This window comes from Sipha flava, unplaced genomic scaffold (assembly GCF_003268045.1).
Source record: "Sipha flava isolate LNK unplaced genomic scaffold, YSA_version1 69_pilon_pilon, whole genome shotgun sequence".
Lineage (NCBI taxonomy): Eukaryota > Metazoa > Arthropoda > Insecta > Hemiptera > Aphididae > Sipha > Sipha flava.
In genome coordinates, this window is record NW_020273609.1 from 1,968,118 (window position 1) to 1,981,386 (window position 13,269).

At 27.6% G+C, this 13,269-nt stretch overlaps 4 protein-coding genes across 5 annotated transcripts in view; 2 read left to right on the plus strand and 2 right to left on the minus strand.

The window, feature by feature from the left end:
- LOC112691994 (integrator complex subunit 13) lies at window positions 1–2,755 on the minus strand. Its single transcript, XM_025566494.1, has 2 exons — window positions 2,083–2,755; window positions 1–1,610 (listed from the first exon to the last, which is right to left on the minus strand). Exons 1-2 carry the CDS (start codon window positions 2,556–2,558, stop codon window positions 53–55), a joined length of 2,034 nt encoding a protein of 677 aa, XP_025422279.1. The 5' UTR covers window positions 2,559–2,755; the 3' UTR covers window positions 1–52.
- Window positions 2,756–2,928: 173 nt separating this feature from the next.
- LOC112691995 (sorting nexin-12) lies at window positions 2,929–9,669 on the plus strand. The gene is made up of 4 exons (XM_025566495.1): window positions 2,929–3,582; window positions 3,669–3,764; window positions 8,149–8,273; window positions 9,423–9,669. The coding sequence occupies exons 1-4, from the start codon at window positions 3,421–3,423 to the stop codon at window positions 9,526–9,528; spliced, it is 489 nt and encodes a 162-aa protein (XP_025422280.1). The 5' UTR covers window positions 2,929–3,420; the 3' UTR covers window positions 9,529–9,669.
- On the minus strand, window positions 5,045–7,776 carry LOC112691993 (anaphase-promoting complex subunit 5). Its single transcript, XM_025566493.1, has 2 exons — window positions 6,950–7,776; window positions 5,045–6,869 (listed from the first exon to the last, which is right to left on the minus strand). The coding sequence occupies exons 1-2, from the start codon at window positions 7,487–7,489 to the stop codon at window positions 5,157–5,159; spliced, it is 2,253 nt and encodes a 750-aa protein (XP_025422278.1). The 5' UTR covers window positions 7,490–7,776; the 3' UTR covers window positions 5,045–5,156.
- A 1,511-nt stretch (window positions 9,670–11,180) lies between the features above and the next one.
- LOC112692036 (nicotinamidase) overlaps window positions 11,181–13,269 on the plus strand; it is a 31,048-nt gene continuing 28,959 nt past the window's right edge. The window contains exon 1 of one of the 2 annotated variants that reach the window (XM_025566538.1): window positions 11,181–11,388. The gene's annotated coding sequence lies outside the window, so the exon portion shown is untranslated. Of the gene's footprint in view, window positions 11,389–12,164; window positions 12,356–13,269 lie in introns of those variants that run through there. The other variant, XM_025566537.1, reaches the window with a different exon arrangement.

The following is a 13,269-nucleotide window of genomic DNA, read 5'->3' on the forward strand; positions in this document are numbered from 1 at the left end:
TAAATTACACAGAAGACCAAAATTAAATAGAATTCAATAATCATTTAAAATGTTATTTAACACTCTTAGCATCAGTATCATCATCTATATGTTGGTAGAGTTTAGCAAATAAATTGCCACTTCTTAATTGAACAGATTTTAATCTGCCAGCAAACTGAGGTCGTGAGGGTTGGTTGTTGACTTTACGACTGTCATTTTCTTGAATAATTTGTAAATACATCACACTATTTGGATCAATATCAGAATTGTTATTTTGTGCTATATGTTTTATTCCTGCCTGTTGAGTTAAAGGGGGAGACATTGGTGAATCGGTGGTAGCACGTATTACACTTGGTCGGTTGGCTAAAGATTTCTTGAAGCGCGTTAAAGTTTTTTCAATGATTTTCTCTTCGTCAGGTTTACCAAGACACTCAAATAAACATTGTAACACCTTACAGTGATTCTCTGTGTATAAGTTTGATTTCAAGAATGTTTCTAACTCTGTCCACATAGTTTTATACTGGTCATCCTTTTTCATCATTTTCCGTGGGTTTATCAAGTTGGGTATAATAAGGTGTTCATTCTTTGATTCAGCTGTCATTAAAGCATAAATGCATTGTTTGCAATTCATTAATTCTTGATCAGTAATATTATCTTTAACCATTAAAGACAACATTGGTTCTGTGTACTGTTTCAAGTTAAATATCATAGTAGATGAAGTTATAAGTGGCCAATAAGCTGTTTGCTTTTTCAATTTTTCTTTTGCATCATCAATACAGTTTTTATCTTCAGTTGTTTTTCTTTTTGATGGTTGTAGTAAATTTAATTTCATAAAATTACCAAAATCTGCTACTCTGTACTGAGATACTTTACCTCCTGGCCCTTCACTAATCGCTGGAGGATCTTCGAGAACTGTACGGCCTGATGATACAGAATGGATGTAAATTTCACCATTATAAGATTTTAAGACATGCGACATGCTTTTGCCACCACCTTGTTTAATCATTTCAAGTAAAACAGATCGACCATTCAGTAAAAATGTTATCAAACATGCACTAGGTCGGCTATTTATATCAACTGGAGTAATTCTATGTAATGTTGTACAACTATGAATATCTGGCAAGTTATTATTTGCCCTTGGTGTACACCATTTTAATTTAATTGTCTCGTAATCAGCTCCTTCTTTTTTCGCAACCACTGCTTTAGCATCAGCTACGTTTGCATTTAAAATTGTTGTATGTGCCGTGGCAGCATGATATATTTCTACATCATAATTTGCAGATGAACTTGCATTTTGTTCTTCTTTCATTGGAATTCCAGTAACTGTTGTACTAGCTAGATTATAATGTTTTAGTAAAAGATTAGATATTTTAATACCAATCTTTGATGCTGGAACTGAATGCACTTCTAAATCTAGAATTGGTGATATAGTATGAATCGGACGATCAGTAACTTCACAAGTTATAGAATCTGGATATGTATTGACGATAACCAAATGACATTGATGAACAGTTTTGAAACTTGGTTGTGATATATATTTATTGACTTTGATCAGTTCATTATGAAACATAGACATAAGATTGTCAATTGATGGGTTGTCTCTAGCTGACGTAATGATTATTGTTCTGCACCTGAAATGATACAAAATTATGTTTAAGAAAAATCATGAACATTTGATAAATTAGCATTTTAAATAGTATTTAATAAATTTAACTATAAATATAGTTTTAAACAAACTAACACTGCTAATTAGTATCTGATAATTATTTTACTATACAAAGAATTGTTTGAGATATTTTAATACAAATATATTAATAAATTTATTATTTAAAAAAAAATAAAAATGTATGTTACTGTAGAAAAAAATAAGTAGTTTTCAATTTAATAATGAACAAATTTAATAATTAAAATCTGATTTGAAATAAGTGTTATTTTAAAAAAGTTGTCAAAAAACCCTAATAACTATGAACTGGACCTTTAATTTTTTTTTTTTTAAACTGTTACATTTACTAACTAAACAAAATCCAAAATTAATTAATTTAGTTATTAAATAACAATTATGTTTATCTTTGTCCTTATTTCAATATACAAGATTAAATTTACTTGTTTTGAACTTCAATGTTATTCTTTTTGGAATCCTGATCCATCTGAGCTGTAGTACATTCAGTCATAGTTTCTGCAGCAGTGCGAAAACCGTACACAACACTGTAGTCTCTATTTGGATTTGGCAGAAGTTTGGCAGGTGGCCCAATGAGCGACAAATGATGGAGCATATGGTTAACATTCTGTTGACTAGACGCCCAACTGTTAAGGATGCGAGACTGTGAATCGCTGCTGATGACACGTATAAGCTTGCCCTCAGGAAACAAATCCCAGACGATGCGGCAATACTCAAGTACAGCTTCGATGCTGCACGTCCACATGGACTTGAATATGGGCGATGGCGGCACAGTGTTGGGAGGCCGTTTGGTGAAATCCATTTTGATATGCGCATTACTGGCTAGTCCAAAATAAGGCGTGTGGTCCACCACAAACGTAGTTTTGTGATTGACCGGAAACAATTGGTCTGTAAGACTCATTTTCACCGCAGACCAGGTCAGTATTGTACCCGAAAACGATCGTTCTCTAATCTAAAAAAAAAAAATGGAGACACATGGCCGACGAACAGCAAATACAATTTTATTATTTCAACAATATTATTCTCATATTCGATCACAACGGACTTCAATGGGCCATTTCGCGTTCCATAGAAAATTTCTTCGTGTTTGATAATTGCTATCACGAATCCTACCGGGTTATTGTTGTTATTGATATGCGCAGTGGTCATCTACCAGTGTGTGCATCAGTTATCACGTCGACGAACACTGCTTGTTGGCCAGCCTGATTAGCCACGACGTTATCTCGGTCGTCGATCATTTCCGTGACAGTGGTCGTGTGCGATTTGTTTTCGTGCCGAGTGACCCATTATCATCATTGTCGACAGGCGATTGTAACACAATTTCAGCCTATTAACATTGCGACGACCGCGCACGTATGATAATAGTCCCGTGACGATTATAGGAGGTGCGCACCGTCGTCAGAAATATTAGTTTCGTTATCGGTCAAGAGTTTTTGTCTTTATTCGATACCATTCTAGTTTTTGTTGTATTTTCACTTTTGTTTCCGTAGCTCTCGCTTCTCGTTCCGAATCTGCCGGTTTTTGTATTTAGTTACGTCATCATCAGTTGTTGCTGCCTCCACTACGGATTGCGGTATTCCACCAAGGCCGTCGAGATCCTCCTCCTTACTCTACAAACTGTTGATTCCGTGTTCTCTGTTTTTATTTGTTAATTTCTTGTTATTCTTCTTCCTCGTAATCGTTTGAGGGTTTACGCCTTCGATATTCTGGACTGTTGTATAGGACGACAGTGTCGTCGAAGATAACACAACTGTATCATTACAATGGTCGACACGGCTGAGGCGACCAGACGGTTGAATGTCAAGAAACAGACGCTGGACGACGCGTATGCAGCTCCAGCCAACTTTTTAGAGATCGACATCCTAAATCCTATCACACATGGAGTGGCTAAAAAACGTTACACAGACTATGAAGTGCGCATGCGAGTGAGTTTCATTTATGAAAGATACTTGATTGTTTTTTTTACCTAGTGCAGGGTTAAACCTAATTACGTTTATTTTATTGTTTTTAGACAAATTTACCAGTGTTTAAGGTGAAAGAGTCAAGTGTTCGTAGACGTTACAGTGACTTTGAATGGTTACGCAATGAACTTGAAAGGGATAGTAAGGTAAAGTTTATTCCTTGCTTTTTCTTAGTAATATCTTTTAGTTGTATTTAAGAGAACAATATATCTCTGTACAGAGTATGATGGTATCTACTGGTTAATATAGAACAAAATAATTACATAAGTAGATAATATAGTAATATAATTGAACAATTTTTTGCAAAAAGAAGTATATAACTGACAAGGTTTCACATAGGGTTATCATATGTGTGAAAATATGAAACGGTACCTACAATAGTTAACTTATATCAGATATAATTACTCTTATAATTTGATATTAGTTATTCGAATTAGAATATCAGTTTTAATTTTATGTAGAATATTGTTGTATTGTTCTCTGGGTAATTATATATAATATTAAATATATTATATTCCCTTAAGAAAAAACATAATACCTGAATATTGAAATGAATTATCTATTATTAAACAATGAAATTCTTTATTATAAATCGGGTATGTTTGGAATCTGTTATGCGTCATAACTCTTAAATAACAGTTAAATTTACTTTTTAAATTAAAAGTAGAAACTAATCAATTTTTTTAAAAGTTACTATATTATACTGAACGTTGATCACTTGAAACTTATTCCACTTATTATTTTTTTAATTGTTCTAAATTATAAGATTAATTTAATATAAGTTTAATTTGAAATTTATATTTTGTTCTTAAATATTTTTTTTTATTATGATAGAATATTTTTTTTCACATTTTTCAGATATTGTTATATTAATTTATTATGTAATAAGTACACTAGGTTTTTAAGTAATTCTTGTAAATTTATCATTAAAACAATATACGAAGCCCTTATGTTATTTTATTCAAAAAGAAATTCATTTATAATTTTGACATAAATTAAAATATGTACATTGATTGGCTAGAATAGTATAAAATTGATTTTATTGAATATTTATCTGCTATGTAAAAGTTTTAATCCTTATGTTATCACCAGTTAATTTATTTTACATTTAACTTAATTATAATATATTTTTTTTTTTATTATTATTCAATTAGTATCTTATAAATAATATTTTTATTGAATGCTTTGTTTATAATCCATAGAATCTTTTATTTTACCATTAATATCATATAGACTATAGATAGGCCAATCAATAATTTTAATAATTTTTTTAACTTAATATATTTTTACATCAACATTTTTCTTTTTTGTTACAAATTTTTATAATTGTTTTTAATATACTAATTTATATCTAAATTTACCAACATTTTCTTAAGCTGTTGAAATAAATTTGAATTTGAATTAGTAATCAAGTACAATTTTTAAGTTCAGACATCATTATGTTTTTATATTTTAGTAAAAAGTATCACAATAACCTAATTTAACATAAAAACAATAGGTACACAATTATGTTTAGTTATTTTGCATTGTTATATACATTACTGTTGAATTTTGTATTCTTCAAAGTGTCTAAATTCCATTGCATGCTTATTTCGGTTTTGTTTTATATCTAATTCATCTGCTATAAGTGCTTGTAGGTAAGTAATTTCTTTTAACTCAGCTATTGCGTCAACTATTCTAAATTTATCTGCAACTATTTGTAGTTTATTATAAATTACAATTAAAAACTCTCTACTGTGTTCATACTCGTCAATTATGTTTACCATCATTTTTGCCTTAATAATTTGTAAATCTGTATATGCTTTATCATAAACATTTATACCGCAGTGAATATGTTGTTTAGTTTCTTGTAATAATCTTAGTGCTTTATGAGGAAAATCATACCTCATCAATACTATTGCTATTTCAACATTTATAATTGCAGTCATGTATATTAAATGGTATTCTATAGCTATCAGTTTTGCATCCATTAGTATTTTCAATGCTGAATTTTCATTTGCTTTGGCAATAATCAAGTATGCCCTTAATCTGATTAATACTGAGTTTTCATCATTATTTTCTGTTAGGTGTTGAACCATATTAGTAGCTTTAACATAATCTTCTTTTTTTAAATACAACTCACCTAATCGTAATATACTTTCAGTACCATTTACAGAAGCCATTTGTTTAGCTGCTATTTCTGCTTTAGGCCATTCTTCTTTATTTAAAGCCAAAGTAAAATTTAAATACTGTTCAGCCATTATCCAAAATTTACAATGTGTGTATGGGAAAATGTTGGCTACCTCATTAATTAATATGGGAGCAAGATAATAATCTCCATGAGCAATCAAATCATTTACAATATTACACATAGCAATACATTTACTTTCTATATTATATACATCATTGTTACATTGATCGTGTTCTAAGACTAATAAAGAATGTATAGTAGATAAACGCTGATAACCATATGTATTCCAAATTGCTGCTTTTTGTACATTATTTGTCATTCGTAAATCTGTTAAACCATTAAAGTAATTGTATATTTCACTTTTTTTTAATATTTCAAAAACTAATGCTGGACTTTCAGCATTTTCAACCAAATATTGAGCCAAAGACTGTAAGCTGAACGAAGTAATCTGATGTAATTCTAATTCTTTACTTCTAGTTACAGAACATTTCAGCATAGTTAATTTATTTATTTTGCATAATGTATACATCCACATAAGTGCATGCTGTAAACAAACATGATCATTTACTTGATGTGCAATGGATATACTTTCTTTTAAATAACTTATTGCTTCTTCATTGTGATTAAAATATGCATTTAAAATTGCCATGTTAAGTGATGTATATCTGTAACCTCTGCTTTTTTCATCTAAACTTGTAACTCTACAAGTTTGACGATTGAAATAATGTTGTACAGCATTTACTGCTCCACAGTACTCTCTTACTCTTAAACAATTTAAATAACTTAAATAATGAACGTCAAAGTGATCAGGATTTGCTCGCAAAATAGCTCTTAATTTTTCTTGCAAAGTAGATGGATCAAGAGCAACAGTTTCATTGATTTTTAAAAGTTTAGCTTGTTGTGCTATAAATAATTCAACTTGTCGTGGAGACCATGATTTTACTTTTGTATACTTACTTTCTTCAATTTTGTCAGAGTTATCTGTTTTAATTGATCTAATAGCTTCCATCAATTCTTTTAATTCAGGTTTCTTAGGTTCTTCTTCTTTTTCACATAATACTTCACTGCTGGCTTGTATTTCCTATAAAAAAAAAAAATGTACTTAAGATTATAAGATTATCTATTTATCATAAAACTATAATTTATATTCTTTATTCTTACATAAACTTCATTAAGTATGTCATTACAACATTTTTTCACCTCCTTCATTACTGCTTCTGTTTGTAAAAATAGCATTTTATCAAAAAATACCATAATACGTCGTAAAAATATACCAACTGGACTACTACCATTGATTAATATTGTTGAATATACTTTGGGTATTCCATTGTCTAATAAGGTATTTTCTAAATTCTTAAACATATCCATTATTATATCCAAGTCACTATTAACAATACGATGAAGTTCTTTGAAGTATGTTCGACCGAATAAACTTGGTATTTGATACTTGCCACATGACATTAAATTAAATAATTCTTCAAAAGTGAGATCAGGGCATTGAATTAAGTGTAAAACAAGCATACTTAATGTCCGATGAAACTTTGAGATACTCATGGATTCACTTATGACCTTTTGTTTGTCAATTGCATATTCTTTGATATAATGTGATATCAATATTACAACAAGAATATTATGAGATGTAATATTTTCTTGGATCTCGTTAGAAGTTGTGTTTGGTATAGTTGTAAAATCTCTAATCATTTTTTGTTATTTTCCGTTAAAGTATAAAAAATAAAAATAAGTGAATGACTTCTTCTAAAAATAACGTTTTACTTATTAAACAATGTTACATAATTAGAAACTTTAATAATACTGTCAATCAATTTAAATTATTTCATACATTAAAGAAAATAATGTAATATCACAGTTGAAATGAGCGAGTTTTGTTATCACCAATTTGTGTGTCGGTAATGTAGGCTTATATTCCGACATTTTTGTTATACCATTATTATGGTAACAGTAACAATCCCAGTGAGATTATAAAAAAATATATTCATGCAGTTTCAAATTATATGTATTTTAAAGGAAATTTAATTATTAATTTTTAATAATTTTTTTCTAAGAATGGTTTTTTTGTCTATAAAAATTCTTTGTTAGTATTTAGAATATTTATCATTAATATGTTTATTCAAGTTAAAAGTTATTATTATTATCTATGATATTATAATGTATATTTTTTCTAAAAAATTGATTATAAGTATACATCACTTTTAAAATAGGATCAATACCTATATTTTATAAATATATTACGGAAAGCACATATTCGGCCAGGTAACCGCTCAAATAAGATATCACAGATGAATTAACTATAATTATTTTATTCAAGTTTTTTTTAATTGCTTATAATTATTTTTTTTCAGATTGTGGTACCTCCTTTACCCGGTAAGGCATGGAAAAGACAAATGCCTTTCCGAAATGATGATGGGATTTTCGAAGAAGAATTTATTGAAGAACGGCGAAAAGGCCTTGAAGTTTTTATTAACAAGTAAATACTTATTATTTAAAATAAATATTTTATTTTTTTTTTTACAATATTTAACAAGTTTGTAAATAAAATAGTAAAATATATCTACAAATATAGATAAAAAAAATAATACAAATCTTAAATTTTAGTATTGTATATTTATATTTTGACATTAAATATAATATAAATAAACTCCCTATTTGTCGTTAAACATATATCATTAAAACTGATTCTGAATATTTAAAATATTTCCTATATAATAATTCATAATAAATTCTTCAAAAAAATTATTGTTATTATAGCAAATACTTTAGCAGTAATATTTTAATTGGACTTTTTCCAATAATTCACTACCGCTCGATAAATGTTTTATTGCTCTGAAAACTGTATCTTATCTTATCACTTTAAATTATAAATAATTGTATTGCTTATTACTTTTGGCGGTCAGTCAATGATTGGATTTGCATAGTTAACTGCAGACGTGATCAAACTTTTCTACACATGATGATGAATTATTCCCTTAATTTTGTAAATCCGAACACTGGCTTCACTAATACCATTGAAAGTTCTTGAAGCAAAATAAAATCACGGAATAAAATACAGTGGGCTACCTACCGACCAATGCTGAGCAGCTACTTGGTCGAGTACATGTAACGTAAGCATTACGGTCCTGGAAATTTATTTGAAACAATGCTACAACACATAGCACACTTCATATCCCTAGAATCTGAATAATATGTGTGTGTAGGTTATTTTTTATTATTTTACCCTTATAAAAATATTTTCCATCTTTTATACCTAAAACTAAATAAAGTTTCTGGTAATGAATTAATAGAAAAGTATCTTGTAAACCATAAAGTTATTATTTTCAGAAATTATTCATAGTGTATTAATAACTAATAAAAAATTAAAAAAAGATTTAATAATCTACTTTTATTTTATTAATCAATGGTTATATTCTAAGATTATGTCTTACATGTATTTGAGCATTATTAGTGATGATTGCTAAATGTATACATCTGAGCTTATTGTTATTTAGCATAATGTGTTATACACACATTTTTTTTGTCCATATTAAATAAGCTTATCAATGTTTTTTTTTTTAACTATTCTTTGTTTAAGTTCCCTATACAACTGTATTTATGAGTCAAAAATGTGTTTATTTTTCAGAATTGCTGGTCATCCTTTGGCACAAAATGAGAGATGTTTGCACATATTTTTACAAGAACCAGTTATTGATAAAAGCTATGTACCCGGTAAAATTAGAAACACTTAATTTAGAACTAATTAATGTAATCAATAATGTCGCTGAATGTTGTTTATATTCCACCAATCAATTTTACACCATTCTCAAATTATTGTTTATCCCTACAGTACCTTAGAATATTTTCTTTTTTAATTAGCAATTATCAATATTTTTAATAATTATAATTACTGTTCATTATTATCATTTGTATTTTATTTTTAATTTAAAAATCTCATTTACATAAACTCTTATTTTGAAATTATTTTACAACATCCCTAAATGGAATTATATAATTTTTAGTGTCTCAATTACAGGTATGTTTATTGTTTATTGATTATTAATATATTTTAATATAAGTTTAGAAACATACCTAATACATTTAATTATAAATTGATATATGAAACATATTATTATTATTACAATTGTATTTAATATATTTATGAAAATAAAAATAAATAATTTATATTATATAAAATATTTTTAAAGTTTTAAAAATTATTTTCCTCATTTAATTGCTAGCATAAGTAAGCCATTTATTTTTTGTTAATGAACAAATTATTTTAATTCTATTTGTAAAAGTAGTTAAATGTTACGTCATGATTTATTTCTGTATAACCATGAGCTTCATAGTGAATTGAATACTACATTAAGAGTAATAACAGTATTTCTTAGATAGGTTAATCATATGTTCTTAGAAAAATCAATATTACATTTAAATCTAAAATAATTTATATTGCATGGTTGACGCTTACTGAGTAATCTATTGGGAGATAAAAATCCAAATGTTAAATTTAATATGATTATATAAATAAACCTTTTTTTAATATTTACTTGACTCTTAGATAACAGAATTAATTATAATAGTTAATTTTTTATTAATTATTACTTTTAATTTATAAATTATATGAGATGATTAATTTTTATTATAGTCCATATTTAAAATTATCATTTGAGCAATAAGTATTTTATAATATTTAAAATTGTTAAAAGGTTTAACTTAATTAATCTTTTTTGAGTTGAAAATCATTCTATATTTTTGTTTTTAAATTGTATTAAACTATAAATATTTTTATAAACTCAGTAAATAATTTTAGACATAAATTGGTTTTCAGTTAATACATATACTAAAAAATTAATTTTAAGTTTTAATGCAAGAATCATAAAACACCAATATCTATAATTGGATATATATTATAGGTTTGGGATGCCTAATCATCACCCATTACTATTAAGTAAATACTCATAATACAGTTGTTTAAAATTGAGTGGTTCTCATACATTACCTATCAATGACTATAGCTCCTTTATTTCTCTTAAATATATCGAAGCCTTAATTATGTGAAATAATCATAAGACCAACAGTCACTAAATAGCACCCTGCTGACAAATTTTTATCTGACTTGTAGACAAGAAATAAAGTAAAAATCAATAATAAAATACATTAGTTTTTTACTGATGCAAGCATATATATTTATTGTCAAGCATATTTTATGACTCATATCTTAAAGATTGAATGAGTGGTTGTCTACAGAACACGCTAATCACACTTCAATGACACTTCTAATGGCCGACAATATAATATTTAAAAATATTTTTGTAAAATAAAATATATTGAAGACATATATTTATATGTGTAAATTACAAATTATATTTTTATTATTTATTGTTAATCGATTGCGATTAAAAATGTACTTTGAGATAAAATGTTCGAAATTAAAAATTAAATAATACTACACTTCCTCTAAACGTCTAAGCCAGGACATATGGACGTCCCGAAAGCATTCTTCGGAACACCGGGACGCGAAGTTCAAAACCAGTGACTATCCCGGTTTTCAGGAACATATGGCAACCTTACCGTTGTAGCATATCACTCGAGGCAGCTTAAAACAGGTAAAGGATGCACAGTAAAGACCACATAATATATATATTTGTAGCCTTTAGTGTACCTATATATATTTTTAACAAAGAAAAACTATTTTAACAAAACGTGTAGGTATATTTAATAAATGATAATGTATAAAAATTGAATGAACATAACTTTAATTTTTTACTTCTTCTTATGGTATATTAGTCCCCACGAATATGTTTTCCTTGAATTTTATATATTTTTCTCAGATACTTCAATTATATATGTTTTGTACTTTTATAGTCAATTGTAGTTGTTACGTTATCATAATAAGTATTTGCACGAAAATTGAGAATCATTTTGTTTTATTTTTTTCGTTTATAACATAATTTTTGTTTACCAAATATTTTAGAATAAATTATATTTATTCTAAGCATCATCAGATTGAATAGGGGCCCTTTATTCTTAAACTTAAATTGTAGGTCCCCAATGACTATATTTCGGGAAGCGACTGTTTTCTCGGCCCCCCCCCCCCCTTTCCCTGTCAATTTTTATGGTATTCATATATATCTGGTGTAAACTATTTTTTTTTTACTGTGAATTCCTATGTTAAAATTGTTTTATTATCAACACCATTTCATAGTCGGTAGCACAATTATAGATATCTTATCTATAAACCTTTGTCGGTAGTTACCATATGATACTATATGTTATCATATAAGACTTCAATGGTTGTTACAGCGGTCGTACTCACTGTATTATCACTGTTTTTTTTTTTTCCATAAAAATATTTGTTATCTCTCGTACTCTGATTTCTTTCGTTCTTAACCGATTTGATAATAACAACAATTTTCAAATCTCAACTTAAAACAAATAGACATTAATATTATTATTCGACTATTTTAATAATAATTATAACAACAGGAAACATGCAACACCTTTTACTAAGCTAATGTCTGAGGGTGTATCAATACCCTCTTGGTACTATAATGGCCGAGTCTCGTAATTGTGGTGAGTAACATGTATCTCTTAGTTAATCAGTCAGTATAAATAACCGTGTTGAAGTTTTCAGTTACTAAATATAATAAATGTATGCCATTTTCGCTGGTCATCATGCTAAACCGTCAACTAGCTTAGTTGTAGAATTGATTATATCACTGGTCTTTTTAATCCATGATATTATATATAACAGAGAACACAGTTTTTACGTTGAGAAAACTTTCTAAGACAGAAAATTAAGAAACTATGTTAATGTATATTTTTCAAGACTTCACTTGTTTAAATTGTATTATACTTGTATACATTTATAATTTTAATTACGTGATTTCAACTTTGTATGTTACGAAGCAGTTATCCTATTATTGTCGGTAATTTTGCTGCTATTTCGTTATTCATTTTGGCTAGTCTAGACCCGTGGTCTGCAACAAGCTTGCCCTTCAAGTTTTTCGAACTAGCCCACCAGTTATTAATTAATAATGTTTTGAAAATATATTGATTTTCAATTTATAATTTCGTATTAAAAAAAAATAAATAAATAAACAAAAGGAATTTCTTCATAGGTTGTTTTTAAGAATTAATAATAAAGAAAATTAATTTCATTACCTCTCTGAAAAATTTTGCTTTGCAATGCCGAAGCGTTTACTTAAGATTTGATACTTTAGATTGGAGACATACCTATACCATATTACGCGTGCGCAGACTTGTATTTCAGGGAGAGTTTACAATACTTTTGGGTCCTATCTTAACAAAATGTGTTGATATATTTCATAAATTATAATGTATAAATAATTAAATAAACATAACTTTAATTTTGTATTTAATATTGTGGTATGTTAGTCCTAACGAATATGTTTTTCCTTGGATTTCGTATATATTTCTCAGACAGTTTCAATTATTTATGATTTGTACTTCTGTAGTCAATTGGA